General features: G+C 62.4%; 1 protein-coding gene across 1 annotated transcript in view; it reads left to right on the plus strand.

Annotated features, from left to right (window-relative positions):
- Nucleotides 1-24,806, plus strand: part of SPTBN5 (spectrin beta, non-erythrocytic 5) — a 43,859-nt gene that overhangs the window by 18,587 nt on the left and 466 nt on the right. Inside the window, exons 24-69 of the mRNA XM_069492225.1 lie at nucleotides 170-384; nucleotides 695-881; nucleotides 1,141-1,341; nucleotides 1,568-1,684; nucleotides 2,602-2,759; nucleotides 3,159-3,294; nucleotides 3,482-3,627; nucleotides 4,466-4,580; nucleotides 4,686-4,796; nucleotides 4,945-5,124; nucleotides 6,392-6,595; nucleotides 6,780-6,929; nucleotides 7,326-7,430; nucleotides 7,805-7,972; nucleotides 8,471-8,620; nucleotides 8,732-8,923; nucleotides 9,140-9,235; nucleotides 10,676-10,791; nucleotides 10,877-10,991; nucleotides 11,770-11,883; nucleotides 12,017-12,138; nucleotides 12,376-12,538; nucleotides 12,745-12,933; nucleotides 13,193-13,270; nucleotides 13,888-14,060; nucleotides 15,927-16,017; nucleotides 16,162-16,308; nucleotides 16,857-16,994; nucleotides 17,074-17,330; nucleotides 17,487-17,673; nucleotides 17,929-18,141; nucleotides 18,460-18,656; nucleotides 18,790-18,994; nucleotides 19,254-19,448; nucleotides 19,781-19,933; nucleotides 20,228-20,445; nucleotides 20,544-20,733; nucleotides 20,985-21,161; nucleotides 21,310-21,414; nucleotides 21,765-21,902; nucleotides 22,081-22,152; nucleotides 22,517-22,603; nucleotides 22,735-22,826; nucleotides 22,934-23,019; nucleotides 23,906-23,996; nucleotides 24,230-24,360. Coding sequence (XP_069348326.1) covers nucleotides 170-384; nucleotides 695-881; nucleotides 1,141-1,341; nucleotides 1,568-1,684; nucleotides 2,602-2,759; nucleotides 3,159-3,294; nucleotides 3,482-3,627; nucleotides 4,466-4,580; nucleotides 4,686-4,796; nucleotides 4,945-5,124; nucleotides 6,392-6,595; nucleotides 6,780-6,929; nucleotides 7,326-7,430; nucleotides 7,805-7,972; nucleotides 8,471-8,620; nucleotides 8,732-8,923; nucleotides 9,140-9,235; nucleotides 10,676-10,791; nucleotides 10,877-10,991; nucleotides 11,770-11,883; nucleotides 12,017-12,138; nucleotides 12,376-12,538; nucleotides 12,745-12,933; nucleotides 13,193-13,270; nucleotides 13,888-14,060; nucleotides 15,927-16,017; nucleotides 16,162-16,308; nucleotides 16,857-16,994; nucleotides 17,074-17,330; nucleotides 17,487-17,673; nucleotides 17,929-18,141; nucleotides 18,460-18,656; nucleotides 18,790-18,994; nucleotides 19,254-19,448; nucleotides 19,781-19,933; nucleotides 20,228-20,445; nucleotides 20,544-20,733; nucleotides 20,985-21,161; nucleotides 21,310-21,414; nucleotides 21,765-21,902; nucleotides 22,081-22,152; nucleotides 22,517-22,603; nucleotides 22,735-22,826; nucleotides 22,934-23,019; nucleotides 23,906-23,996; nucleotides 24,230-24,360 — 6,871 coding nt within the window. The remainder of the gene's footprint in view (nucleotides 1-169; nucleotides 385-694; nucleotides 882-1,140; nucleotides 1,342-1,567; nucleotides 1,685-2,601; nucleotides 2,760-3,158; nucleotides 3,295-3,481; nucleotides 3,628-4,465; nucleotides 4,581-4,685; nucleotides 4,797-4,944; nucleotides 5,125-6,391; nucleotides 6,596-6,779; nucleotides 6,930-7,325; nucleotides 7,431-7,804; nucleotides 7,973-8,470; nucleotides 8,621-8,731; nucleotides 8,924-9,139; nucleotides 9,236-10,675; nucleotides 10,792-10,876; nucleotides 10,992-11,769; nucleotides 11,884-12,016; nucleotides 12,139-12,375; nucleotides 12,539-12,744; nucleotides 12,934-13,192; nucleotides 13,271-13,887; nucleotides 14,061-15,926; nucleotides 16,018-16,161; nucleotides 16,309-16,856; nucleotides 16,995-17,073; nucleotides 17,331-17,486; nucleotides 17,674-17,928; nucleotides 18,142-18,459; nucleotides 18,657-18,789; nucleotides 18,995-19,253; nucleotides 19,449-19,780; nucleotides 19,934-20,227; nucleotides 20,446-20,543; nucleotides 20,734-20,984; nucleotides 21,162-21,309; nucleotides 21,415-21,764; nucleotides 21,903-22,080; nucleotides 22,153-22,516; nucleotides 22,604-22,734; nucleotides 22,827-22,933; nucleotides 23,020-23,905; nucleotides 23,997-24,229; nucleotides 24,361-24,806) is intronic.

The raw sequence follows: 24,806 nt of genomic DNA on the forward strand, positions 1-24,806 counted from the left end.
GACAGGGGAAGGTTTGGGCACTGCTGGTTGGGGGTTGACTGGCAGGTACAGGGGTCCCCAGTAGGTCCCACATGAATCTGGTGCTACATGTACTGCAGTCTTAGAGCCCACGGGCCACCTGCTATGGCATATGCGGAGAGTCTAAAGCAGCCCCTGCGTCCTTCCCCAGGACGCGAAGGAGAAGATGGAACAGCTCGAGGGGGCCCTGCAGAGCACAGAAGCGGGGCAGGACCTGTGCTCGAGCCGCAGGCTGCAGACGCGGCACAGCCAACTGGAAAGTGAGAGCCGGGCACTGGTCGGCCAGCTGGCTGCCCTCGTCTCCCAGGCCCACCGTGTGGTCGCGTCCCAGGCTGTCCTGGAGGAGACCCAGAAGTGCCTCCAGAGGTGGGGCCCTGCCCACACACCCGCCTGATTGTCCCAACTCACCCCACTATGTGCCACTCCCCCCGTGGGGACTTAAGGGCCAGCAGGGTGGCACCGACAGGACCTGGGGGTGGGGTCATTGTTGGGGTGGGAGGGTCAGAGACCCTGTTAGGCATCCAAAGCAGGACACCCCACCATCCGAAGTCAGGCAGGTCGTGTAGGCAGTGGGGTGGGGCCCTGGTGCCCTCAGACGGGGCTTTCCTCGATTCCCAGCCTTGTTCCCCAGGGGTCCCTGGCTGGGACCTCTCCCATCTCCTCTCCCTCCACCCAGGTCTGAGTCCCTGCAGGAACATCTGGCCACCCAGTGCCTGCAGCTGCAGGTCTCAGTCAAGATGTACCAGTTCTGCCACCTGAGCACCATGGAGCTCACATGGGTGGCTGAGCACATGCCCCACGGCAGCCCTGCCCGCCACGCCAAGTGCTTGCATAGCGCCCAGAGCCTTCTCTGCAAGCACAGGGTAACAGCCGCCTTCTTCCTGCAGGATCCCTGACTGACGTCCCCTTCCCAGACCTTAGAAGCCCTCTGCCCCTACCCAGGGTGTCCTGGCCTCTAAGTCCTTCTCCCGGCATGCCCCAATTTCCAAAGCTCTGTCCCAGCTCTTCTTGGCCTGGGCTCTTGCCACAGCTGATGCCGGAGCCACATCTGTGGCTCTGCTCTGCACAGCGCTGGTTAAGGGACTCCCAGGAGCAGCGGCCTCACGTGCTGCTCTGTGGCAGGGGCTCCAGGCTGAGGTGAAAGCTCACTGGGGCCAGGTGCAGCGGGTGCTGGGTGCTGGACACAGCCTGGGAGCCTCAGGGCACCCCCAAGCCCAGCACATCACAGAGCAGTGCCGGAAGCTGGAAGGCCGCTGGGCGGAGCTGGAGCAGGCGTGTGAGGCGCAGGCCCAGAGCCTGCAGCAGGCTGTCGCCCTCCAGCAGGTGGGTGCAGAGAGACGGGGCAGGGAAGGGGCAGAAGTCAGGGCAGGCTCTGCAGGGGAGGATCTGTGGGACTCTCGGGGAGCTCTACGCCAGGAGCTGGCTGGTCCCCACGTGGGCACAGAAGCCCCTTTGTGCAGGCTGCTGGGGAGCAGGGGCAGGATGTGCCCATGGGGTAATGGAGGGTCCTGCCTGAGGTTGTTAAGTGAGTTGGCCCCATTCTTGGCAGTACTTTCTGGACGTGTTGGAGCTGGAGGGCCGGGTGGAGGAGAAGTGGCCACTGGGGAGCAGTCAGGACTACGGCAGTGATGAGGCAGCCACCTTCAGGCTCATTAAGAAGCACCAGGTACCACGTCCCCAGCATCGCCACCCTGTGTGGCCCTGGGGGATGCTGGGCCATGAGGAGAGGGGCTGTCACTCCCCCAAAGGGCACCTGCTGTGCTATGTGTGGAGAGCAAGAGCCCTTCTCTTGCTTCTGAAGATGTGGCCAGCCCCAGGCCACGGCCCACCCAGGTCCTGCGGTGCCCCTTCGCTCAAGGCGACCCCAGGCACTGAGACTGACGTGCTTGCTCCCTTCTGCAGTCCCGGTACTAGTCCTGCTTCTCCCTGCGGCCCTGGGTCTCTCTCCCCGTCTTGCTTCCTCTCCCCCACCCAGCACTCTTCTCTCTTGGGGTCCCCTGCTCCACGTCATCCACAGATGTCTTCCAGGCTTTGAGTCTCATCCTCTGGGTGAAACAAATCCCTTCCTAAAGCCACCCCTGCCCACAAGCACGCCCTGGCCAATGGGAGGGAGGCCTGGAAGCCCCTCCTCGTTCCTGGAATTGGACTCCCAAGACCCCGTGGCAATACTGGTCCCTGCTGTCCCTGAGGTGTCCTCCATCTGGGTGTTTTTTCTGTGCAGCCCAGTGGGCCCTGTTTTTGTGTGTTCTGTGGCTGAGGACCTGCAGGGAGCCGGTCCTAAGGGCATGCCTGTGGCCTTGCCCCATGGAGCTCGCATGTCCCGGCTATACCGGGCAGCTTCCTTAGTTCTGTCCCTCTCTTACACTTTGAAGTTGGGGTACAGTAATGCCTCCTGAACCCCCTCCTTGGCCCAGGTTAGCCAGCACCCACCTTTCCCGCTGACAGCGAGCCCTCAGGGGCACAGACTGTGCCTCCACTTTATGGAACTATGAGTGCCCCATCAGGACTGGGCAGTGGATGCTGGGTGGGTGGGTAATGATGAGTCATCCAGGCTGAGCCTGGCCCGGATCTGTGTACCGTCAGGCCCTGCAGCAGGAGCTGGCTCTGTACTGGAGCTCCATGGAGGAGCTTGACCAGAGGGCCCAAACCCTCGTTAGCCCTGAAGGCCCTGAGCAGCTGGGTGTGGCACAGCGGAGGCTCCGGGAGAGGCTGCGGGCGCTACAGGAGTTGGCAGCCGAACGGTGAGGGGAGCTGCACCCCTCTCTCCAGTGGGCACAGGGGCCTCACCACAGCTGACTGTTCCACACCATGGCCCTAAGCTGCAGGGAACCAGGACCCCAGGCTCATAGAGATGCGTCAGGGAGGGATGAGTCCTTGGCACGCGCCGCTCACCTCTTTCCATAAATTCTCCCGCTGGCGGGAGCTAACCACCCCAGCTCCCAGCTGTCCGTCTCCCCACACCCACCCTCCTCTGCCCCTGCCCTGGCTCTCCTATGCCCAGTTCTCCCTGAATCCTGAGCCACAGGCTTGGGCAAAGGCCATGAATAACCCCATTCTTCAGGTCACCCGCTTTGACTCACCCAGCTGTCCCCAGAGGGGTGGGCAACTAACTTCTGGGGAACCTCGGGCTGTCACCACAGGGACCGGGAGCTGAAGAGGACCCTGAAGCTGCATGAGTTCATGAGGGAGGCCGAGGACCTGCAGAGCTGGCTGGCTAGCCAGGCGCAGGCAGCCAAAGGAGCTGAGGACCTCGGAGAAGACCCCGAGCACGTCCTGGTGAGAAGCGGGCTGTGGGGAGGAGGACGCACCGAGGCAGAGCCTGCGGGTGGGGGCTGGCCCTGGCCAAGGACAGGCCTCCCGACAGGAGTGGGCAGATGCTGTGGCTGTCTAGCCCCACATTGCCCAGGCTGCTTGCTGCCTAACCAGCTGGGAGCCACCCTGTCAGCTACTCCCCTCTTCTCAGCACCTCTGCACCGAGTTTGCGAAGTTTCAGCGCCAGGTGGAGATAGGCAGCCAGCAGGTGGCAGCCTGCGGGCAGCTGGCAGAGAGCCTGCTGGAATGTGGACACAGGGCCTCCCCCAAGGCCCGTCAGAGGCAGCAGGAGCTGCAGTGAGTGCCCAGCGGGCCAGGCCAGCGGCGTGGGCTTGGGGGATGGTGCTGGGCTGGCAGGGCTGGGGTGTTCAGAGAGGGTGGCATGCTCCGAGGGCCACACGGCTCTGCCTGCCCACGAGGCAGCTGGAGGGGGCTGGGTCCAGGGAAGCTGAGCCTGCCACAGGCTCGCTGGGAAGGAGGTGAGGCCGGGTATGCAGGTCCGAGAGCCCTGCCCAGATCCCCAGGAGCACTTTTCCAAGCCACCGGCTCCCAGGACTCAGAGGAAGAGCTGTGGGAAGAGACCACCTGGGCCGGGCTCGGGGCCTTCCCATGAGCGTCCCCAGATCGGTGCTTGTCCGGGACACGACTTGTCACACCACCTTCCTAGTTGCCCACTTGGCTGGTCTGGATACACCCCAGCCTGTGAGCTGTGGGGCAAGGTCACAACTTGTTCATAAACCCTAGCACAGAGCCTGGCCCGGAGGAAGCCTCAGGAGCTCAGCGAGAGTTTGCAGAGTAAATGAGGGCTGGGGAAATAACGTGGCCTCTGCCCTCAAAGTGCCTGTGATCTGACACATATCGCAAATTGCGGGCACAAGACGTAAGGAGCATGGCAAGGCACAGGCGTCCGCAGCAAAGGCCTGGGTTCCTGGGAAAGCCGGAAGCCAGGCTCCAGGGAGGAAGGCTGCCGGCAGGGCCAAAGGCAGCAGAGGTTTTAGGAAAGGGAGAGACCACTCAGGCGCTCTGGGCAAGTCCTGGCACCACCCGGAGGGGAGGAGGGCTGACCTGGCAGGGGGAGGAAGGAGAGGCTGGGCCAGTGGCTGACTCCTGCTGCTCTTCCACGTGCCTGGGGCAGGGCCGCCTGGTCGGAGCTGTGGGAGCTGGCCCAGGCCCGAGGCCACCTGCTCCGAGATGCTGAGATGACCCTCAGAGTTCACAGAGATCTGTTGGAAGTCCTCACTCAGGTCCAGGTGTGAGCCCGAGGGGAGGAAGGGGATTCTTTCTGGAAATGGATTCGCCCCAGGCTCAGTGCCTGCCCTCCATTCCTGATCCCTTTGTCCATCTCCCCCACTCAGGAGACAGCCATGGGACTCCCCAGTGACGTGGCCCAGGACCTGCATGGGGTGGAGGCTCAGCTGAGGAGACACGAGGGGCTGGAGCGTGGCCTTGCAGGCGTTGAGCAGCAGGTGGGCCCAGCTGGCTGCGTCGCCCATGAAGGCCTCCCGGGGCCCGTTGTACATGGCAGGGCATGGCCTGAGTTCCCGGGCAAGGGCACATCTGTGGGATGGTCAGGAGGACACAACCTTTCTCTCCCTCTTCCCTGCCCCCACCCAGCTGCAGGAGCTGCTGGAGAGGGCAGGCAGGGTGCAGACGCTGAGCCCGGGGCCGCAGGCCCGGGCTGTGCAGCAGAGGCAGCGAGCTGCGGTGCAGGCCTGGGCGGCCCTGCGGCAGCGCATGGAGCAGCGCAGGGCCCGGCTGGAGGGGGCGTGCCTCCTGGCCCGCTTCCGCACCGCGGTGAGGGCGCCTTCTGGGTGGGGGGGGGATGTGCCCTGTGTGTCATGGGCGTGCAGTGCTGAGGCCCTCCAGTTCTGGAGGGAAAACAAGTGTGGACACGAGGCGGAAGAGCAGGAACACACCTGGGTGTCAGTCTGGCAGGCCAGAGGGCTCAGCATGTGAGTGTAACAGTCACTCCTTAGGTTTGGGTCAACACCAGCCCAGTGAGTGACAGGGCAGTCACTGGGGTCTGAGCAGGGCTGGGGAGTAAGACTGGCCCAGAAAAGCCATAACTGGAGACCCAGATGTTCTAGACAGGGACATCTGGATCAGCCAGCGTCCGTTTAACATCTGTGTGCAGCTCCGTGCGGGGAGCGGTGGGTGGAGAGGGAGGATGACATGGAGGCTGTGGGAGGTGCAATTGCTGCCCCCACCGAGCCCGCCTACCTGGGCGTGTGACCCAGAGAGTCACACTGGGACGGTGGGCCCTGGCCACGGGCTGTCCCACGAGGCTCCATGTCCCAGTGCCTGGTAGACCAAGAGGCCCAAACTATGATTGTAAAAAGGCTTGATTAGGGGCCCAGTTCTGCCACTTGTGGGCTTGAGTGAGCCCACTTGTGGGCTTAAGTGGGGGCTTGAGTGAGACACTTAACCCTAGGTTGCTTCCCTCTGTTATCAAGTGCTTGGAGTTTACAAAACCTTTCACATACATTGTGCCATTTATCCTACTTTTTCTCTGCACTGAGATGTTTGGACAAGGATCCAAGGTCCCTCTAGCTCTGCCCTTGTGTAACTGTACGCAGAGCAGCAGAAGACAATGTGTACGTGGTAAACTGGTAGTTCCGAGGACAAGGAGAGCAGGGAGGTCAGGGTACGGGGGAGGCTGCACGAGGAACAGGTGAGTGTTCCCCATCAACCAGCATTAACTGAGCTGGTCTTGCAGCTGCTGGCCCTCTCCCAGGCTCTCCCAGGTGAGCTCTATAGAGATGGGGCGGAAGGAGGAGGAGCGTCTAAGCAGGATGGGCAGCAAGAGCAGAGGGTAGAGACAGTCCAAGTGAGGGTTTGGCACACGTGGAAGGTTCATGGACCTGGGAGGAATGGGTTGGATGAGAACAGAGACAGATGACAAAGGGCCCTGTGTGTCTCACGGAAGCCCTGACCTAGGACAGCTCAGGCCACCCTGCCCCTGCAAGTGAACTCAGGTGGGCTGTAATTGTGCCTTGGTGCTTGGTTCCCTGCCACCCAGCCCAGCCTTCACCCGGCTGTCCCTCTGTCTCCCCGGGGTCAGGTGCGGGACTATGCCTCTTGGGCAGCCAGTGTGCGACAGGAGCTGCAGGTAGAGGAGAGCTCCCAGGAGCCCAGCAGTGGCCCCCTAAAGCTCAGCGCCCACCAGCAGCTGCGGGCAGAGCTGGAGGCTCAGGAGGAACTGCAACAGCAGGCCGCCCAGCTGGGCCAGCAGGCGCTTTTGGCTTCAGGGACACCTGCCAAGGAGGTGAGCCCCCTTTCCTGGTACCCTTGGCCCACCCTACCTGACCAAGCTTGTGTCTGGCCACACCAGTGTGCCCTGCCCCACTGTGCCATGCTAGCCTCTCCTTAGAGGCTTCCCTTGGGATTCGCTTCCTGGTCTCGTCCGCACTGCCCACCCCAGCCCAGGCTCCTCATGTGTCTGTCCCTAGGTCCAGGAAGGGCTGCAGGCCCTGCAGGACCAGCGGGACCAGGTGTTCCGGGCCTGGGCACGGAAGCAGGAGAGGATGCAGGCCAAGCAGCAGGAGGAGCTCTTCCTCAGAGAGTGCGGCCACCTGGATGAGACCCTCACAGCCCAGGAGGCAGGTGCCCCGGACTCGCACACACAGCCCTGCCCCTCTCCTGTTCCCCTCTCTCTGCTCGGCCCCTGTCCTCCTGCGTCTCTGGCTTGTGCTCTGCACGGAGCACGGAGGCCGTGCGTGAGTCCTCCCAGGCGGGGGAGCAGTGCTGTGGGCCTCCATCAGCCTCCCCAGACTGAGCCCTCGGGGAGCTGCGGAGGCTGGTCACGTTCCCTGCGTTGTGCAGTGTTGTCAGCCCCCAGCCTGGGCTCCCGCTCCCCCTCACGGCTCCCTGCCCAAGCTCGGTGCTAATGTCAGCCCTGCTGGCTGTCCTAAGGCCCCACTTCACCCAGCGTGCCGAGGGGCTGCCTGTCTAGCAGGCCTTGATGGCCTCTTTGACTTTTCCATGGGCTGATCCAGGTCTCCCTGAAAACCAGCGCCTTGGGGAGCTCGGTGGAAGAGGTGGAGCGGTTGATCCGCAAGCACGAGGTCTTCCAGAAGGTGCTGGCCGGCCAGGATGAGAAGGTAATGGGCTTGGGGGTCCTGGGCATGGTCAGAGAGTCCAGGAACTTTGCAGAGTCCTGAGTGGGAGACACGGGGTGCTTGATGCGTACCCCGAGGCAGTGCCGTGTGTCTGTGGGGCTGGGGGCCGACGGAGCAGTTGTACGTGTGGTTCCAGAAGCAGGCCCAGTGTGGGGAGGGCCACACTGCAGGGAACAGGAGCATTTGGCTCTGTCCACATCATGTCCCTGGGGAGCAGCCTGGTTCGGTCTCATTGCTGGGGGGATTGGCCAGCCCTTGGCCACGCAGGGCTGAGGGAAGGGCCCCAGGAGCCTTGGAGAAAGGCCCCGCTCCAGCCCCCAGGGTGGGAGAACAGCAGGCCTGCCCCTGCCCCCCAGGAGGCGGCTCTGCGTGAGCAGCTGAAGACGCTCCAGGGTCCCGGGCTGCAGGACTCGCTTCGCACTGTGCTGGGGCGTCGGGCCAGAGTGAAGGAACTGGCAGAGAGCCGGGGCCAGGCCCTGCACACGGCCCTGAGGATAGCCCGCTTCACCAGGGCCGCCACCCAGGTCAGAGGGCACCCCTGCCCTGTGCCTTCCACTTGGACCACGTTTTACAGTGTTCAGGTGTCCTTCCACCACAACCCTGTGATAGCAAACTGAGGCTTGGAGAGTTAAATGGCTTTCCCGGGGCCATGCTGGAGCCTAGAACATTTGCTTCCAAGCCCTTTTGTGCAGAGACCCCAACTGTTGCCTGAGCTGCAGCAGGGCCAGGGCAGAGAGGTGGGGAAGGGGCCAGAGCATCCCAGGGACCCAGGAGTGGGGGGCCTACACCTCCAAAATGAGACCCCGCCCAAGGCCCCTGCCCAGCAGCTTCCTGTGGCTGGGCAGCCAGCAGGGCCTGGGGCGTGTCTCTCTGGCTAGAACCATCTGGTTCTCAGGAGGCACTGCCAGCCCTGCCCTGAGGCCAGTGGGCAGCCACCTGGGCTTGCTAGGGCTGCTGGGTCTCTCTGTGGGCCGAGGCAGGGTGGAGCAGCACGGGATTCTTGTCCCTCGTGCCCCCACCAGGCCGAGGACTGGATCCAGGAACGGGTCCAACAGCTGAAAGAGCTGATCCCTCCTGGGGACCTGAGACATACGTTGAAGCACCTGCTGAAGCACCAGGCCTTTGAGGCTGAGGTCCAGGCCCATGAGGAGGTCATGACCTCTGTTGCCAAGGTAACAATCAAGCTGTCAGCCCCACGCCTGCCCCAAAGTGTGGCCAAGGGCAAGGTCTTAGGCAGGAGGCAAAGCAGCAGACAAGATCACCTGTGTCCCATCTCTCCCCAGGAGGGCGAGGCGCTTCTGGCACAGAGCCACCCTCGGGCGGGAGAGGTCTCCCAGAGGCTGCAGGCGCTGCAGAAGCACCGGGAGAGGTTGAGGCAGGCAGTGGCCCTCCGGGGCCAGGACCTGGAGGACAAGCGGAACTTCTTGGAGTTCCTGCAAAGAGTGGACCTCGCAGAGGCCTGGATCCAGGAGAAGGTGGAGGCCCAGCTGGGCAGGGGCAGATCGGGGGGCCACAGGCTGTGGGGATGAGGGATGGGGAGAGGGGAGCCCAGGCCTGCAGGAGGGAGTCCCAGCAAGACGTCCCAAAGCCTCCACCTGCCCCAACACTGTCCCAGCAGTGGGTGCCCGTGGGCTGGGCACGCCTGGGGTCGGCACTCAGAGTGCTGCCCTCCCCACCCTTGGCCTTCACAGGAGGTGATGATGAATGTCGACGACCTGGGCCAGGACCTCGAGCAGTGTTTGCAGCTCTGCAGGCGGCTCCGCGAGTTCCGAGGAGCCTCGGCCAGGGTGAGGGGCCCTGCCCAGGGAGAGGTTGGCCGTGGCACCCCCACTGAGAAATGCAGCTCAGCACAGGGAAGGAACACAGGCGTGGGCTCATGTCGGTGCCACACTTGCTGTTATACATCCTTAGGCTCCCCCACCTCTCCAAGCCTTAGTTCCTGCATCTTTGAATTAGGGATAATGTCTGCCCCAGAGGTAAGAGCATTTGTGCAGTGGTGGTTACGTGAATCTATACCTGTGATTAAACTGCACAGACCCGGGTCCCCCACGCACAGGTGCACGCATGCAGAAACTGATGAAATCAGAATAAAGTCTAGTCTAGTTAATAGTATCGTACCAATGTCAATTTCCTGGTTTTAATGTCATACTATTGTTATGTAAGATGTCACTGTGAGGGAAGCTGGGGGAAGGGTACGCAGGACCTCTCTGTGCCACTTGGGCAATTTCCTGTGCGTCCATGATGATTTCGGAAATGCTAAGGCGGTACACATGCCTGCGCACAGTGGGTGACCAGTGCTGCCCTGCCATGACACGTCAGCGTCTCCTCCTCACCCCACGCCCCCCCTCCCACACAGACACATACTAAAAATCCGGTTCTCTTATGTGGTATAGAGGAAAGAAATTTGGTAAATATATTCACATTCAGGTGTTGGAGACCAAATGTGTTAGTTTCATCCCCTGAAATAAATATGTGTGATTTTTTAAAAAGCTACAGTGCTTAAACCTAAGATATCATTTGCTGATGGTGGAATTTCACAGACCCTGTGCCCCTGCTGTGGTAGAAAGAGAGCTAGACTTCAGAGAGGCTGGGCTTGAGTCCTGGCTCTGCCACAAATGAGCCACATTGGCCTCTGAGCTCTGCTTTGGCATCTCTAAGAGAGAGACACCCTTCCCCACCTCTCCATAAGGGAGGTGGGAGAGTGCTTTGGACATGTAAACAAGCTCTACAAATGCAAGGAGCAGGAAGCCTGCAATCCCAGCCATTAGAGTCCCTTCCCTGTGTACTATAAGCCTCACCCCATGTCCAAGCCACAATAGCCTCAGCCCAGGTGAGTTCTCGGGGTGGGACATCCAAAGCCCAGGAGGCTGGAGCTCACCACTTCATCCCACCCTTCCCTTTGCCTCCCTTATCCTGAGAAGCTACTTATTAACTTTAAAAGCTTCTGTCGTGAGCACGTGACCACCCCCCCCCCACCTGGGAGCATATTTCCTAGCCTTATAGATGGCCCTGGGGCTGCAGGCTCCACGCTCACCTTGCTTACTGCACCTGGGACAGGGTGGTCGTGGGCACCTGCCACGGTAGAGGAAGCAGCTGCCTCCCTCTGCCCAAAGGTGCTGCTGCTCCTGCTCTGGGGCACCCAAGCAGGCTCCCCAAGTGCCAGCCACAGTGCCAAGAAGGGGCTCTGAGCGATGGTACCAGCGCCCTCCCCTGCTCCTCCCCTGCAGGACACAGTGGGTGATGCCTATGTCAAGAGCATCAATGACCTATCACTGCAGCTCAAGAACCAAGACCCTAAAGAAGTCAAGACCATCTGCCAGCGGCGAAGCCAGCTCAACAACAGGCCAGTCCCAGACTGGGGAGAGCTGGGGCCGGGGCTGGGGTGAGGCCGCCTCAGACTGCGCATTACATAGCCCTCCCTCGGCCAGGTGGGCGAGTTTCCGTGGCAACCTGCTCCGGTACCAGCAGCAGCTGGAAGAAGCCCTGGAGATACATGCATTGTCCCGAGAGCTGGATGATGTCACTGAGCAGATCAGGGAGAAGGTAAGCGGCAGAAAGGGGTCCCATCATGCTCAGTCAGGGGCGGGGCACTGCCTAGAGTCTCTCGTGCGTCTCGCCCCACCCACCCCTCCTGTTCGGCCAGGTGCTCGGAGATCATGTCAGAGGCCCACTCGGGGCACCTGACGGTCGGCCATCGGGATCCACTCCAGACCACAGACACCTGCCACAGTCCCAGAGGCAGACCCCCTGCCTCCTTCCCCCGCAGATCGTGGCCCCCAAATGCACTATGAGTCCAGAGGCCAGAGCACACCTTGTTTCCTCCTGTCCCTTCCACACCCACGGGAGGTTTGCCCCAGGGTTGTGTCGGCAGCCAGAGGAACACGGGCTAAGGTCCGGCAGAGGCAGAAGTTGAGGAGTCAGACGCTGCGTGGGCAGCGCTGTGTGGGACAGACGGTGCTGTTCCTGGCACACCCAGCTGGTCTCCCCCGAGGGCTCCTGCCCCGAGACTGCCAGCCCAGCCTGTCCATCCACACTTGCTCCTCTCTCTTCTGAGCTCTCCCAAAAGGATGAGAGTCAAAGGAAGAAGCGCCCCACAGCTGAGATTCTTACCGCAGAGGAAACTCCAAGCCCAAAGTCTCCTCTGAGTCGTCCTCTTTCACACAAGGACGGGACCTCTAGTCAAAGCCAGGGCCCTGCTTAGGCCCAGTGGGGGCAGCGGGGAGGGGATCATGCTGGGGCCGCTGTCCACACACAGGCCCCTCTGCAGCGAGGAGGAGCTGAAGCCAAGGCCTGGGTAACGGCCCACTCCCTCTTTCCCCAGGACGCCCTGACCCGGGCCCTGGACTGCGGGGAGGACCTGGAGAGCGTGCAGCGGCTGCTGCGGAGGCACGAGCTGCTGGAGCAGGAGTTGAGCCCCACCCAGGCCCAGGTGGAGGTGCGCGGTTGGGCGCAGGGGGCCCTGGGCAGACGCAGGCAGGGGGTCCTTCAGGGTCTCGAGGTCCACATGCCAGGGCCTCCTGTAGCCGGGGCCTCCCCGCCCCAGCCTCTGACCCTGGCTTCCCCTACAGTCCCTGGAGCGTGAGGTGGGCCGCCTCTGCCAGAGAAGCCCCAGGGCAGCCGGTAGCCTTGGTCACAAGCAGCGAGAGATGAGGGATAGCTGGTGGCAGCTCCAGAGCGGGGTGCAGAAGCGGTATGGAGCCCTCGGGCGGTGCCCCCTCACTGACCCATGCCCTCGGCGTCTCAGCCCCGTACTCCCCTTGGCCTGTTTTCCCGAAGCTGCTGCTTCCACCCTTCACATTACTGTCACCCCATTAATTCCCAGCCCCTGGGCCCTCTGTGGCTGTAGGAATTAAGGGACAGGAGACACTGGCAGGCCCGGGGGAAAGGGGTTTGCGGCCTTGGGACTAGCTGATAAGCCCTGTGGCAGGAGGGAGTCGCTGGAAGCCTCATACCAAGCTCAGAAGCTCCAGGCCACGCTGCAGGAACTGCTGCTCCAGGCCCGGAGGCTGCAGGCTGAGATGGACGTGCGAGGCGCTCCCTGCAGCCCTGCGGAAGCCCGGCGCGTGTTAGAGGAGCATGAGGAACGCAAGGTGAACGTGTGGACCCCGGGACCTCACCTTCTCACTGCCCTGCCTCGCCCCTCACCTCCCCTGCTCCCCACTTGCTCTCAGGCCCTTTCTGAGCCTCCTGCCCTGCCCTTCTCCTCTAACATCCCTCCCCTCAGCTGTCTTCCCCAGCTCTTCTCCAGCCCTGGAAGGCCTCTGCCTCTGGGAATCTGAGCCTAGCCCTGTTCCAGGCTGAGCTGGACTCCTGGACAGACAGCATCCGCCTGGCCCAAAGCACTGGGCAGCGCCTGCTTGCAGCCGGGGGCCCATCCACCCCCAACATTCGCCAGGCCCTGGCTGGCCTAGAACAGGAGCCGAGCAGCCTGCAAGGGGCCTGGCAGGAGCACCAGCTGCAGCTGCAGCAGGCCCTGGAGCTACAGGCAGGCACAGCCCCATCCCCAGCCTCCCTCCTGCCCACCTGTCAGGGCCTGCACTGCCCCCAGGGCCCCTGGTCAAGGCTAAGGCCAGAGGCACGCCGTGCTGGGGCTTTCCCCAGTGCTCAGCCCTTAGCTGCTGTGGGCCTGTCCTGTGGAGCCAGGCTACAGGCTCCCGGTTCCCCAACCTGGGCCTCAGAGAGTCCCTCCATCTGCGGGGCCTGGACCCTCTGCCAGCTTTCTCTTGCTTTTCCCCTCTCTCCAGCTGTTTCTGAGCTCCGTGGAGGAGATGGAACGTTGGCTGTGCAGCAAGGAAGCCTCCCCAGCCAGTGAGGGTCTGGGGGTAGGTGCCCAGCAGGAGCAGGGAGGATTTACAAGAACAGCATTAGGCATGGGACCTGCCAGTGCTGCCTGAGCTCCTTGGCCGGGAGTCCTCTTCTGTGGCATCTCCCCAACCCTCAGCCGCATGGTTCACTCGGCAGTTCTCATGCACCGGGCAGGCCCCACGGTGGATGCCATGGGGCTTAGAGAGTGACTGTGAGGCCCTGGCCACTCTTGCCCCCTGCCACCGCCCTTCTCACCCTGCCCTCCTGGCTTCCCTTCTGCCCAGAGATTCATTGCACCCACCGCCATCCCAGCCCCAAAGCAAATGAGTAACTCGTGGGAGCCCTCGGAGGGTAATTAGGGCTAACATCGTCTCCTGGGAGCGCAGAGGCAAGAGTGTTCACGTTGCGTGAAAAAGCTCAACCTGCCCTGGAAATTCTGCTGTTTGCCCCTGACCCCAATACCTCCCCTGCTTGGGAATCGCGGCTCTGACGCCAGACACTGCCTTGAGGGATTCGAGGGGCGCATTTGGCCTCGGGATGAGTGTTTGGTGGGATGGCTCTAGGAGGGAAAGCAGATAGCTTGGGATGGGGAGGGGCAACCCACGGGCATTATCAAGTTTCCTGCGCCCACCAGGACCCCTCGGCCAACGTGGAGACCCTCCTGTGGGAGCACAAGATGTTTGAGCAGGACCTGGAGGCACAGACGGGAAAGATCGGCGCGCTGGAGGCCACCGCCCGCAGCCTGCACCAGGGTGGGCACCCCAAGGCCCAGCGTGCCCTGGGCAGGTGCCAGGCCCTGCTCCTGAGGTACCTCTGGCTCTGGGGTGATGGGAGCCATGGGTGGGCTGGCATGGGCCCTGGCATCCCTGCTGTCCCCTCCCTGCTCTTCCACTGCGTGGCTCGGGCTCAGCCTGTCCCAAGGGCTGAGGTCAGAGGCCAGGGTGCCCACCAGTCCTGGCCCCGCAGTGTGTCAGCCTGTTGCGGACCTCAGACGACACGTGGGAAATCCCACTTCCTCCCCTCATCCCGCTGAGATAAAAGAGTTTTACAAAGAAGTTTATGCTAGGAAGCTAAGAAAGGAAACCACCCAATGAAATGGAAGCTACCAGAGCACAGTGGTTGAACGTGGCGGGTCACAGTCCTGAGTTCCTCTGCTGCCCACTAGTGGCGGGACTGGAGGAGGCGTCCCACTAGCTAGGACTCGCGGGCAGAGACACCTGCCTCGTAGGGCCAGGTGCGAGTGAAAGGTGCCCTGGCGTCTCAGCACGGCGCTGGCCTCACGGGCAGGCCGGCAGATTTCTTATGCCTGCTTAACTGCAGTCAGCCACAGACGCGTGACCTGCACAGCCTATGTGACATTGGGCTCCACCCTTTTCCTCACAGAAGCTCATCTGGTTCAGCCCCCTCGTCCAGCTCCTCAGACTTCTAGATCAAGGCATATATGGCCACAAGCCAGAGCCCAGACTGGCGGGGACTTCCATGCTTCCCAGAGAGCCTCCCCGCGCTCACAAATTTTGTGGCTCCTTTTGCTGGTGGCCTTGCAGGGACTGGGGCCATCCCCTCTCCGTTCTTGCAGGTGGCCCTCACGTGGGGACCCGTGGGCTCTACAGATTGACAGGTGGCAAACATTGGTTTGCTGGGCTCTGTCAACACCCCCCACAGTCACCTTAGCTGGCTCCTGGCAGGGCCAGCTGCCCCCAGCACAGTGCCACCCTGCCCCCCTCCCCTTCCAGGCATCTGCCATCCTCTAGGGGGTGTTTCTGTCCAGTCGAGCCTCTGCGCACCTCCCCACCCACCATAGCTTCAGCCTCACACCAGTGTGGGAGCACACCCATGGGAAGGTGTGCATGACCTGTGGGGGACATTGCAGCTTCTTTTTCCATTTATTTCATAGATCTCACCGTTTCTATTTTTGTGCATATGGCAGTATACTTAATATATTGGTATAGAGTTACATATATCATAGGTTTATAATATATTAAATTATAAATATACCAATTAAATATTAAATGGATGTTAGATATTATATATTGTATATGTTTGCCTTAAAAATTCTTACTAATAGCAATGCATGATCAGAAACGTGGCTTCGACACTGTATCAGTCTGCTCAGGCTGCTATAACAAAATATCACAGACTGAGTAGTACAAACAACAAAAATTATTTTCCTCACAATTCTGGAGGCTGGAAGTCCAAGATCAAGGTGTCAGCGGGTTGGCTGCTTCTGGAGGCCTCTGCCTTTGCCTTGCAGACGGGCACCTTCGTCCTCCGTCTGCACGTGGTCTTCCCGCTGTGCCTACGTCCACGTCCAAACCTCCCTTCCTCCCAGCCAGATTGGAGCAGGCCCACACATCTGACCTCGTGTTAACTTGGTCACCTCTTTAAAGATCTTGTCTCCCAAAACTGCCATTCTGAAGTCCTGGGATTGGGACTTCAACATGAGAACTTGGAGGGACACAATTCCGCCCGTAACAGACACTGATAAAGTACTATGTGTCTTTACTTCAAAGGAAACCCTGGACTCAGGGCACACTGATACTCACGAAAGACTGTCCCAGGCCCTTCTAGCCTAGGATGCGTGTGCTCGGTCACAAACCCGTACACGGCCCCGCATTACCTCCAGGCCCTGGGGGCCCTGAGCAGACCTGAGGCCCACGAGACTCTCCCTGACAGGAAAGAGGCACTCCTGGGACAAGCCGGGACCCGTCGTCGCCAGCTGGAGGAGCTGCAGCAACTGCAGACCTTCCTGCAGGACTCCAATGAGGTTCCCCCCGCTTGGGGTTGGGAGTGGCTGTGGTAGAGGGAAGGAGTTGCCCCAGGGAAAGGCCACCCTTCCTCTGGGGCACCCCAGGGGGCAGGGGGAGGGGGAGACCTAGGCAGCAGAGCCTGGTCCTCCCCATGTGCCCAGGTGGCCACGTGGCTGAGGGAGAAGAACCTGGTGGCCCTGGACGTGCGCTGGCAGGACTCAGCCATGCTGCAGGCGCAGTTGCGGAAGCAGCAGAGTTTCCAGGCCGAGGTGGACGCGAGCCTGTACCGACAGCAGGAGCTACAGACGGTGAGGGCTGCGGGCTGGAGGGCCCCAGGATGCCCCGCAGGCCAGAGCACGGGATGGGACAACTCCACACAGCCCTGGCAGCCGGTTCTGAGCCACAGTAACAGGCGGTGGTGGTTATCTGTGTGTGCAGACACCCTGCTAAGCACTGAAAGCACAGTGAGCAGCAGTTGCTTCCCCAGAGCACCCTCCCCAAAATGGCACATTTTCAATAATTTTAAAGATAATATTTTGATGTGATTGGGGCACAGCCAGCAATCCTGTGGGTAAAGAAGTCAAAATAGCATCTTGACCCCAGCCTGGCTCTCTCTGATGTAAAGTGCCCTGCTAAGTATTTTATGCTACTTGTCTCATTTAAACAAAAGAACCATTCTTATCTCTACTGTATGGATGAGGAAAACAAGGCTCAGAGAGGTTGAGAAACTCACCCAAGATCACGCAGCTAGCACACAGAAACCCCACAGCTGTGGGGCTGGTGGGTACAGTCGACACAGGTGCCCTGGTACCAGCGGCCCTGAGGCTATGAGGTGTGTGCCATGTTGTGACTGCAGGAGGGGCAGCGGCTGCTGCAGGGGGGCCACCCGGCCTCGGAGACCATCCAGGAGCGGCTGCAAGAGCTGGGAGAGCTCTGGGGTGAGCTGCAGGCCAACTGCCAGAGGAAGGTGGCCAAGCTGCAGGAGGCCTGCGAGGTGAGGCTATGCAGACCCCAGAGCGGCTGGATGGGGTTCCAGGCCTCTCCCCTAGTGCCCACCTCACCTTCTGCCTCAGGCCCTGCGTCTGCGGCGGAGCTTGGAGGAACTGGAGAGCTGGCTGGAGCCCGTGGAGGTCGAGCTGAGAGCCCCTGTTGGAGAGCAGGCCCTGCCTGGGGTGGGCGAGCTCCTGGAGGCGCAGGGGGCGCTGGAGGCAGCAGTGGACGGGCAGGCCAGGCAGGCACAGGCCCTGCTGGGCCAGGCCCAGGCCTCCGTACAGGAAGGCCACTGCCTCACCCGAGACACAGGAGAGCAGGCCCAGCAGCTGCTGCAGAGGTAGACCCGTCATGCCCAGCCTCCGTTAGCATCCTCTTGTCCTCCTCTTCCCTGCCCACAGGGAGGGCACAGCGTGGGTGAGCTCTGTGTCACCATCTAGCCCCAGCGCTGACAAACGTGGGCCCTGCTTCCCTGGGGCCCCTCCAACCGCTGCAGGTTCGAGCGCCTGCAGGAGCTGCTGCAGGAGCGCAGGACGGCCCTGGAGGCCCGGAGTCTGCTCTTGCAGTTCTTCAGGGACGTCGACGAGGAGATGGCCTGGGTGCAGGAGAAGCTGCCCCTGGCCACTTCCCAGGACTGTGGCCAGAGCCTGAGCACCGTACGGCACCTGCTGGAGAAGCACCAGGTGTGGGCCCCCCCGGGAGGGGGTAAGGGCTCAGCCCCGGGAGGTGCGCCAGGCTCCTCGGCCAGTAAATGGCGCTGTGGCCCTTCTAGGACTCTCTCCCTTGGGGGCTTTTGGGGAACCCTGGTTTCTCTGGGGGTCATGGGGACCAGGAACTCCTTGGGAACAAGTCTGTGGGGTCCCATGAGGCTTCAGGCATGACCCTGGTGACCCCTGAGTGCCCAGTAACATTCCGTCCTCCCTCTTCCTACTGCACAGAACTTGGAGAGTGAGGTGAGCGGCCACGAGGCTCTGACGCGGGCGGTAGTGGGCACAGGGCACAAGCTGGTGCAGGCTGGGCACTTCGCGGCCTGCGAGGTGGCCGCCCGGGTGCAGCAGCTGGAGAAGGCCGTGGAGCGCCTGCGGACGGAGGCGGCGTGGAGGCGGCGGCTGCTGCAGCAGGCCCAGGAGGCCCAGCAGTTTCTGACGGAGGTGAGGGGTGGCCGAGTGCAGAGGAGTAAGGCAGGCTGGGGGCAGCTCAGGGGCTGGGCACTGTGCGTCTGCTGTCCCCTCCACCATGTGGCCTCCTGCCCCCACCGGCTGCCTTCTGCATGTTTCCCAGAAAACAGTCCCCTGGCACCTGTCCCAATGCTGGTGCTCAGACTGCGTTCCAGACAGCAGGAAGCCCTGGGGGTGGGGCGCCGGCGCGGGCAGCTCAGGAACCCTCCGGTGATGGCACCGTGCAGCCGGGCGGAACCACTTCTCCCAGTCCTGAGGTCGGGAGCCCTGACCTCTGCTATGTCACCCCAGCTCCTGGAGGCAGGGTCCTGGCTGGCTGAACGGGGCAGTGTCCTGGACAACGAGGACATGGGCGACACTGCCGAGGCCACACAGGCCCTTCTGCGGCGGCTGGAGGCCACCAGGAGAGACCTGGAGGGGTTCAGCCTACGCATCGAGCGGCTACAGCAGACGGCAGCACTGCTGGAGAGCAGGCAGAACCCGGAAAGGTGGGCCAGACTCATGCCCCCCGCCACCTGCCATCCGAGGAGGAGCAGAGGGAAGCTCCCACAGCGGTGGCATGAGGCTGGGCCGGTGTAGAGAGGAAGGGCTCTGGTCCAGGCTGTCTCTTTCCTGCCGCAGCCCCAAGGTGCTCGCCCAGCTGCGGGCGGTGAGGGAGGCCCACAGGGAGCTGCTGCGGAGAGCGGAGGGCAGGGGGCGAGGCCTGCAGCAGCAGCTGCAGCTGCACCACCTGGAGCGGGAGAGCCTGCTCCTGGACGCCTGGCTGAACACCAGGGTGGCTGCCGCCGAGTCCCAGGACTACGGGCAGGACCTGGAAGGCGTCAAGGTGAGTCACTGCGGAGCAAAGCTGGGGGAGAGTGGGTTGAGGCTGATGAGGACAGCAAGGTCTGCGTCCTGGGATGAGAGGGATGCAGGGCGTGAGCAGAAAGGAGGTTGGAGGGGGTGTCTCTGGGGGAATCCCTATGGTTCTAGAACCAGGGCCAAGGGATGTCAGAATGAGCAGATCCTGCCAAGCCCTTCATGAGCTTTGAGAGCTACTGGACGCCACCTCCAGCGTGACCCTGTCTGGCCCTACACCCTTGCAGGTGCTGGAGGAGAAGTTTGATGCTTTCAGAAAGGAAGCCCAGAGCCTGGGGCAGGCCAAGGTGCAGGCGCTGAGGGAACTGGCGGGCACCCTGGAACAGGAAGCACCCAGGTGCTGTCCCTCTGTCCAAGCCCAGAGGAGTCACATTGAGGCCACTTGGGAGAGGCTGGATAAGGCAATAAAAGCCCGCACAGAGGTAAGTGCTACAGGTGTGCTGCCTGGGCCCAGACAGACCCCCGGGAAGCAGCCTACTCCCTCGCGCGGACCTGTGCCCACACACTTCATGCCTGCCTTCTCAGGACCTGTGCCCTGAAGGCCTCTCCTCGCCCAGTGCCTCCTGGGCCCCCATGTCCTCAGTCACATCACATGTTCATTAAGCAGCGGCCACATCTAGGATGTTTTCTGTACCTGGGGGTGGTAAATGAGTCACCAAATCCCACGGTCCTCTTTGCTCAAAAGGAGGTGGCCGAGGAGGCCATGTCTCCAGGGAGAAGCTCAGCCCTGAGCAGGCCCTTCCTCCTTTCCCAGAACCTGGCTGCAGCCCGCCAGGTGCGCAGCTTGGAGCAGGCAGCGGCCGAGCTCCAGGGCTGGGTGCAGGAGAAAGTGGCCCTGATGGGAGATGACCGAGGCCACAGCCTGTCATCTGTGCAGACCCTGCAGCGACAGCACTGGCGTCTGGAGGTGAGGACCTACCCGCTGTGGCCTGTCTGAGCCCCTCCCAAAGGCAGTGAGCAAGGGGACCTGTCTCTCTCCACCCCACCTCCCGAGGTCATAGGTGAGGGCCCTCCCACCCTGGAGAGTGCCGCCTGAGCCTCCTCCCTGGAAGCCCAGACCCCCTCCCTTGGGGCCCCAGGACTTGGCCCAGGTTGTGGGGCAGAGCTGGGGTGGCTCCTCAGAGGCCTGGGATCTCCTGAGTAGGGAGCACGCGTCAGGCCAGTGGGGAGACTGAGGCCTGATCTTGTGTCCTGGCTGCAGAGGGAGCTGGCGGCTATGGAGAAGGAGGTGGCACGGGTGCAGATGGAGGCCTGCCGACTGGGCCAGCTACAGCCGGCAGCTCAGGGGGGCCTGGCAGAGCGGCTGGCCAAGGTGCAGGAGGCCTGGGCCATGCTGGAGGCCAGGGCCCGGGAGCGGGGCCAGCGGCTGGCACAGGCTGCGCAGGGCCATGCCTTCCTCGGGCGCTGCCGGGAGCTGCTGTAGGTGTCCTGCCCTGGCAGTGGGCTCCGCTCTGCCCTGCCCTTGCTCCCCAGGCTGCCCTGAGGCCCTGACAGTGGCTCCTTTCCCTGCCCCGCAGAGCATGGGCTCGGGAGAGGCAGGCACTGGCGTCCTCTGAGGAGCTGGCTGGGGATGTGGCGGGGGCTGAGCAGCTCCTTGGGCAGCACGAAGAGCTGGGGCGAGCCATCAGGGAGCTCTGCCTTCAAGCCCAGGGCGTGCTGCAGGAAGGGCAGCAGCTGGTGGACAACGGCCACTTCATGTCCCCAGAGGTGTGAGCACTGGGGGTGGGCCGGGGGTTGAGCTGGGGATGGAGCCCGGTTGCCCAAGCCTCAGAAACCCCAGCAGGCACGGGAACCACCAGGACAGGAAGGCCGGGCGAGGGCAGAGAGGAAGGCCAGGCGAGGGCGGAGAGAGAGCCTGGGAGGGGAGACCCAGGTCTCCAGGCCTTCCCTCTGCGCCTCCACGGGGCTCCCCAGCCCTGCTCTGCCCAAGCTCACGGGCAGCAGCGCCTCCCTGCCAGGTGACAGAGTGTCTGCAGGAGCTGGAAGGGCAGCTACAGGAGCTCGAGGAGGCCTGGGCCCTGCGCCAGCAACGCTGCAAGGAGAGCTGGGGCCTGCAGACGCTACTCCAGGGCCTGGGGCAGGCCGAGGCCTGGTTGGCCTCCCGGGAAGGCCGCCTCCTGGAGCCCAGCTATGGGGTGAGTGGCACCAGCCCTTTACCTGGCCACCAGCGCCCAGGGCACAGCCCACTGCCCCTCTGCTCGCTGGCCCCCAGGCTGGGCTGTAGAGGGTGAGGGAAGGCTCTCGGCCCCCCACAAGCCGGGCCTCACCCTGACTTCTCCCCAGCACTCGGTGTCAGAAGTGGAGTTGCTGCTCCGCAGACACCGGGACTTAGAGAAGCTGCTGGCTGCCCAGGAAGAGAAGTTTGCCCGACTGCAGGAGAGGACAGCGGTGAGGGGTGCTGGGGGGGTGGGGGGCGAGGACACGCTCCGGAGAGAGGGGCTGAGGGCTGGTGGGTGGGAACGGGGCCTCTCAGCCTGCAAGTCAGGGTCCCCCGACCCTCCCTCAGGCCTTACCCTCCAGGAAAGCCCCATCCTTTCCCTGCAAGCTGCCGTAGTGGGGCAGGGCACCACTGTAGACTGGGACAACAGGGGAGTCCCTGAGCTGAAACAGGACGAGATGAGGAACGATGGGGAGAGACAGGCACTCTCTGAGTGGGACAGTTTTGGGGAGGAGAGGCTGGGTCCCGCTGCCCAGGCGATGGCCAGTGTGCTATCGCCTGGCTCACCTTGCCCCTCAAGATGGAACAGAAGCTGCTGCAGCAGGTGCAGGGGTGGACACGTGGGAGAGTTGGCAGCCGGCTGCCACCCTTTCAGTGGAGGCCCTCAGGATGCTGGGGGCCAGCAGTGCAGCTGGCTGAGACGAGGGACTGCAGCCAGGCGTCCCCCTCAGACTGCACACACCCTCGGCCACCCTCTGCCTGGAGCATGCGGCTGGGCGGCGGGGCAAGAGGAGCTGAGGGTCGTTAGGATACAGTCAGGAGGAGGTGGCGCCCAGCCCACCTTCCAGAGTGGGCATCCTCCGTGCTGGTCCTGACATTTCCTTATGCGTTTTCAGGATGCAAAGGATGTCCCCATCATGGAGGGGTCTTTGGAGCCTAAGCAGCAGCTCCTGTCGGGGGGGAGGCAGGTAAGTGCTGGGAGACCCCCTCTCCAGGCAGCTCCCCCTTGCAGACCTACTCGGGGGCCAGAGTGGCCATCTGGGCTGGCACCTCAGCATTGTGGACTTGGGTAGACGCCCTCCTGCTCTAGCGCAGTTGGCTCCGTAGGGTGACTTCACAGCGTTTGCCCTCTCCCTACTCCTGTTCTTCCTCCCCTCCCTGCCTTGGTTTCCCTATCAGAGCCCTTCCCCTGGCTCCTTCTTCCCCATGGGGACTTTGGCCCAATCCAGTGCTTTCCCTGGGAGTCTCCGGAGACACATGGCCAGGCTGTGACAAGGCTCTAGTCTCTCCCCTGAGTGTGGCTGGAGCACCCTCACCGCCGTGTCTCCGCAGCCCGGCTCAAGCTCCCGGGGCAGCTATTATGGGACCCTAAGGGGCAGCTCCCTGGGCCTGTTCCCAGATGACAGGATGGCAGCGGAGGTGCCAGACAGCATGGGAGCGCACAGACGCAGACTTTACGGGGCTGGAGGAGGCAAGGGGGTCAGGGGACAGAGTCCCACGGGGAAAAGCTGAGCTGGCCACAGTGACCCCTGCTCCCCATTTCTCCTCAGAAACCAGCTTCCATGGCCCCCCTTGACCTCACGGGAGCCCAGTGTGAGAGGCTGAGGGACCTTCACGGCAGGAAACACGCTCTCCCCCTCAGGTGAGGGAAGAGAGTGACACAGGCACTCGTGGCTGAGGGGGGAGGAGGGAGAGGCAGGTCCCCAGAGTGGAGGTGGAGAGTTTGACCGATGGCTGTCTGGGTGCCAGGCTGAGCAGCGGGGCGGAGATCCTGTGTGCGCCACCGTCTGAAGAGCAGGCTGCGAGCCGGCAGCGAGCGCTGAGCAGCGCGGCAGGTGGGCTGCGGGGAAGAACGGGTGGTGGGTGCTGATTGGGCCCCAGGCTCCCCGTGCCACGGGTGTTGTGTGTATCCTTGGGACATTTCACGCCTAGTGTCTCCAACCCCTGAGAAGTAAGTGGAACTTACTGTCTTTTCTCAGAGAATTTAAGGCCCTGAGAGGTTAAACAACTTGCCCAAGATCACACAGCTGGTTAGCAGCAGCAGTAGGGACAGTCTGAGTCTCCCCTCCCCCGGTCGTGTTCTGCCCCGTGTTGTCTCCCACACCAAGCCCTGCCCGCTGGGGTCCTCGTGGCCTCTCCTCCAAGGGCTTTCCAGGCCCTGCTCCGTCTGATCTGGGGGCCTCGCTAATCTTCCAGTCCTCAGGCACCCCGGCCCCTCCCTCGAGTTGTGTCACAGACAGTGGCCACACTGGGCCCTACCACCAGTAGGAACACAGGGGAACCCCCTCAGACCACTTTCTCTCTTTGTCCCGTGGTCTGCCAGGGCTCTGTGTGGGGATGGTGTGTTCAGGAATGTCCCTGGGGCTGCTGGGGGGTCCTTGCCGTCTCTGGGATCCTGCTCCTCACTGTGTCTGTTTCCCCTGGACTCTGCCCCAAGACTCAATCTTTCCAGAAGCCCAAAGGGATCCTGAGCCTTTTCAGCATTTCAGGGTCTCCCCGTCCTCCAGGCTGAGCCTGTCTTAGCTCATCTGCGCCAAGTCTTCTAGGAGACCAGGTCGTGGGGGAAACCGTGAAGGCTCAGCCCTGCGAACTGTGACAGGGACAGATTCCCCAGGGCCGTGCCAAGCCCCCAGAAGCATGAGGAAGGAGCACACTGGGAGATGGCTGCTGCAGGTGGCCCGGTGTCTGGGCCAGGGCTGACACCTCTTCCTTGCTCTGCAGCCCAGAGTCTAAGCCCCGAACTCAAAGCCAGACCTATTGGCTTTCCGGCTGAGAGTGCTGCCGAGTCGCCCAGCCCCGCTGCCCTGCTCAGGTAGGACCCCTGGGTGGGGAGCCCCAAGTTTCAGTGACTGGCACAAGCGCTACCCTCTTAAGCCCAAGGTCCTGGACTCAGACCTACTCTGCTGGGTTGTGGGGAAACCCAGACATTCGAGACCCTCGGCCACCCCTGGGAAACAGGAAGCCCTGACACCCCCTGCTCTGGGTGCAAAGCCTCACTCTCTGCTGTGACGCAGAGTCCAGGCCTCAAGGCTCCTTTCCCCACAGGCTGGACGGCTGTCCCCTCCCCAGAGATCGCTCCACACCCTCCGCACAAGGGGAGACCCTACAGATGACAGGCCCTGCAGCTGGAGCTGTGCGGGGCTCCCAGCACCTTTCCTGCTCTGACCAGCTCTGTGGTGAGGGTGTCCCCGGTTTCCCTCTGCACATTGCTGGGAAGCTTGCTGGATTTGTCTGCCCACCCTGAGCACGCCTCAATTTTCAGTCTCCTTTCTCCTCTGCCCTCTCCAAGCCAGAGCTCGCGTTTGCAGGGCAGCCAGACGCCCTCTCCGCCCTGCTCACACCCCTCTCTGCCTGTCTCCTGCTCTCCCCAGCACCCCCCACCCAGGGGATAGAGAGGGCCCAGGAGTCAGCATGTCCTCAGGGATCACAGACCAGGGACTAGGGCAGGCTAAGGTGGAGGTTTAGGAGCAAATGGCTCTTATTTGGGTCCTCAGCCTCTTCTTGTGGATCCCAGTGTCATTCAGCTGCTCAACCTCCTAACCCCCATCTCTCCCACCTCCAAGCCAGCAGGCGTTGGGCTCTCTAAAAGAGGGGACACTTGGGGTTAGACGAAAATGGGGAG

This window comes from Eulemur rufifrons, chromosome 2, assembly GCF_041146395.1.
Source record: "Eulemur rufifrons isolate Redbay chromosome 2, OSU_ERuf_1, whole genome shotgun sequence".
In the NCBI taxonomy this organism is placed as follows: Eukaryota; Metazoa; Chordata; class Mammalia; order Primates; family Lemuridae; genus Eulemur; species Eulemur rufifrons.